The sequence below is a fragment of the Panthera pardus genome, unplaced genomic scaffold, assembly GCF_024362965.1.
Source record: "Panthera pardus isolate Hobbes unplaced genomic scaffold, ASM2436296v1 HiC_scaffold_12, whole genome shotgun sequence".
Lineage (NCBI taxonomy): Eukaryota > Metazoa > Chordata > Mammalia > Carnivora > Felidae > Panthera > Panthera pardus.
In genome coordinates, this window is record NW_026526677.1 from 56,847,149 (window position 1) to 56,849,465 (window position 2,317).

The following is a 2,317-nucleotide window of genomic DNA, read 5'->3' on the forward strand; positions in this document are numbered from 1 at the left end:
TGTTTTTCAAAGCAATCGTACCATTTCACATTCCAACTAGCAATCTGTTAAGATTCTGATTTCTACATATCTTTGCCAGCCTGTTATTTTCTGACTTATTTATTATGGCCATCCTTGTGGTTAAGATGTATCTCATTGTGGTTTTGATTTACATCTCCTTGATGACTAAGGATGTCAAGATTTTTTTCTTGTGTTTATTGTTTATTTATCTATTTGCTTATTTTCCATCTTCTTTAGGAAAATGTGTACTTAGATCCATTGCCCATTTTTAAAATTGGGTTATTTGTTTATTTACTTGCTTGTTTGTTTTTGCAGGCAAGAAAACCTTTTATTTTAAACCACAAATAGTCAGCAGATGGCCACAAACTCTCCATGTTTCATTAAAATCATATAAAATAAAACCTAGATTAAAGAGTACCACCGATTACTGCTCTAGAAAAACTGTGAAAATTCAAATATGTATAGTAAAAATACCACAGTATGCACAGGACTCAATTTTTAAAGCCAGTGCCTGAAATTCTGAATCGATTCTACACACAGTTTCCAATATTAAACTGATATTTATTTTACTTGAGGATGATGGAAATTTCCAAAAAGCAGGACTATGAAAAGATAAAATGTCCATCCTTATACAAAGTAGTGTCCTAAAAATTAGCATTTACAGAATACTTGGTAAAAATAGCTTTAAAAAGTTGTCCCAAGGGCAGGTGGGTGGCTCAGTCGGCTAGGCATCTGACTTGAATTTGGCTCAGGTCATGGTCTCACGGTGCATGGGTTCAAGCCCTGCATAAGGCTCTGTGCTGAGTATGGAGCCTGCTTGGGACTCTCTCTCTCCCTCTCTCTCTGCCCCTCCCTCGTTTGCATATTCTCTTTCCCTCTCAAAATAAATAAATAAATAAATAAACATTAAAAAATTATACAAAAAAGGGCCGCCTGGGTGGCTCAGTCGTTAAGCATACAACTTTGGCTTCAGGCCATGATCTCACGGTCTGTGTGTTTGAGCCCTGTGTTGGGCTCTGTGCCGACAGCTCAGAGCCTAGAGCCTGCTTCTGATCCTGGGTCTCCCTCGCTCTCTGCCCCTCCCCCACGCGTGCTCTGTCTTTCTCACTCTCTCAAAAATAAATAAACATTAAAAAAATTTTTTTTCTTATATAAAAAAAAGTTGTCCCAAGAGGTGTATAAAACCAACTCCCAATTTTTCACGATTCAGCCTACCCTGTGATCTACAGGTTCAGCTTTCTGCGCCTTTTCAGCTTTAGTTTCACCAGTTTGGAATGGTGCGGTATCTTCCTTTCCAGCTTCTTGCTCTCCCTCTTTCCTTTTAGTACCTTTGTTAGTCTTTGTGCCAGGTTCTTTGTTAGCAGATGTTTTTCTTGGTTCAGGTTCAGCTTTTGGTGGAGCGGGTTTCGCTGACAATCTGGCAGACTGTCTGGTGGTCTCCTGTTCGATTGGTTTGGATCCATCCTTGCCCTCTGTATTCTCTGGAGACTTTCTTTTGGACATAATGACTAGGTTTGGGCAGCAGCAAAAAAGTAAAGCAACGGGCTGGACCTGCTGGCACCTGCCGCTGCAGCTGCTCACGCAAAGGGTACAGGATAGCTTGGCCTCTCTGACCTGACCTGCACCCCCTGCTTTTTTTTTTTTTAATTATTGAATTGTAATCTTTTTTTATATACCCTAGATCCAAGTCCCTTATCCCATATAAGACTTGCAAATATCTCCCCCCATTCTGTGGGTTGTCTTTGCATTTCCTTGATGGTATTCCCCGAAGCACTAACCTTTTTCACTGTGATGAAATTCAATTTGTATATTCTTGTTGCTGTTGATTGTGCTTTTAGCTCTTCCATTTCATTATTTGATATATTTTGTTATTATTACTATTATTTTTTAAATGTTTATTTTTGAGAGAGAGAGAGAGACAGAGAGTGCGAGCAGGGGAGGGGTAGAGAGAGGGTGAGACACAGAAGCCGAAGCGGGCTCCAGGCTCTGAGCTGTCAGCACAGAGCCTGATGCTGGGCTTGAACTCAGGAACTGTGATATCATGACCTGAGCCGAGGTCAGATGCTTAATCGACTGAGACACCCAGGCGCCACAGTATTTGATCTATTTTGAATTAACTTTAGTGTATGGTGGGAAGGAAGCATTCAGACACATCATTTTGCAGATGGCTCCAATTGTACAGGTAGCACAGAGCTGAGAGGATGAGAAACGCCTTCAGCCTTCGGGTCCCAGGAAGGTAACAGAAGCTTTGACTGGGAGCTGGGAGGAGAGGGAACCCAGCGTTCTTAGGTTCACCTGTCTACAGGGGAGCTTCCAG

General features: G+C 41.4%; 1 protein-coding gene across 1 annotated transcript; it reads right to left on the reverse strand.

Moving 5' to 3' along the window:
• Positions 1-1,206: 1,206 nt before the first annotated feature.
• Positions 1,207-1,509, reverse strand: LOC109267036 (high mobility group nucleosome-binding domain-containing protein 3-like). Its single transcript, XM_053900628.1, has one exon. It carries the CDS (start codon positions 1,501-1,503, stop codon positions 1,207-1,209), a length of 297 nt encoding a protein of 98 aa, XP_053756603.1. The 5' UTR covers positions 1,504-1,509.
• Between the last annotated feature and the right edge of the window lie 808 nt (positions 1,510-2,317).

What these genes read in the sequence shown, in the direction of transcription:
- LOC109267036 (XM_053900628.1), bottom strand. Translation starts at nt 1,503, where the DNA reads ATGTCCAAAAGAAAGTCTCCAGAGAATACAGAGGGCAAGGATGGATCC.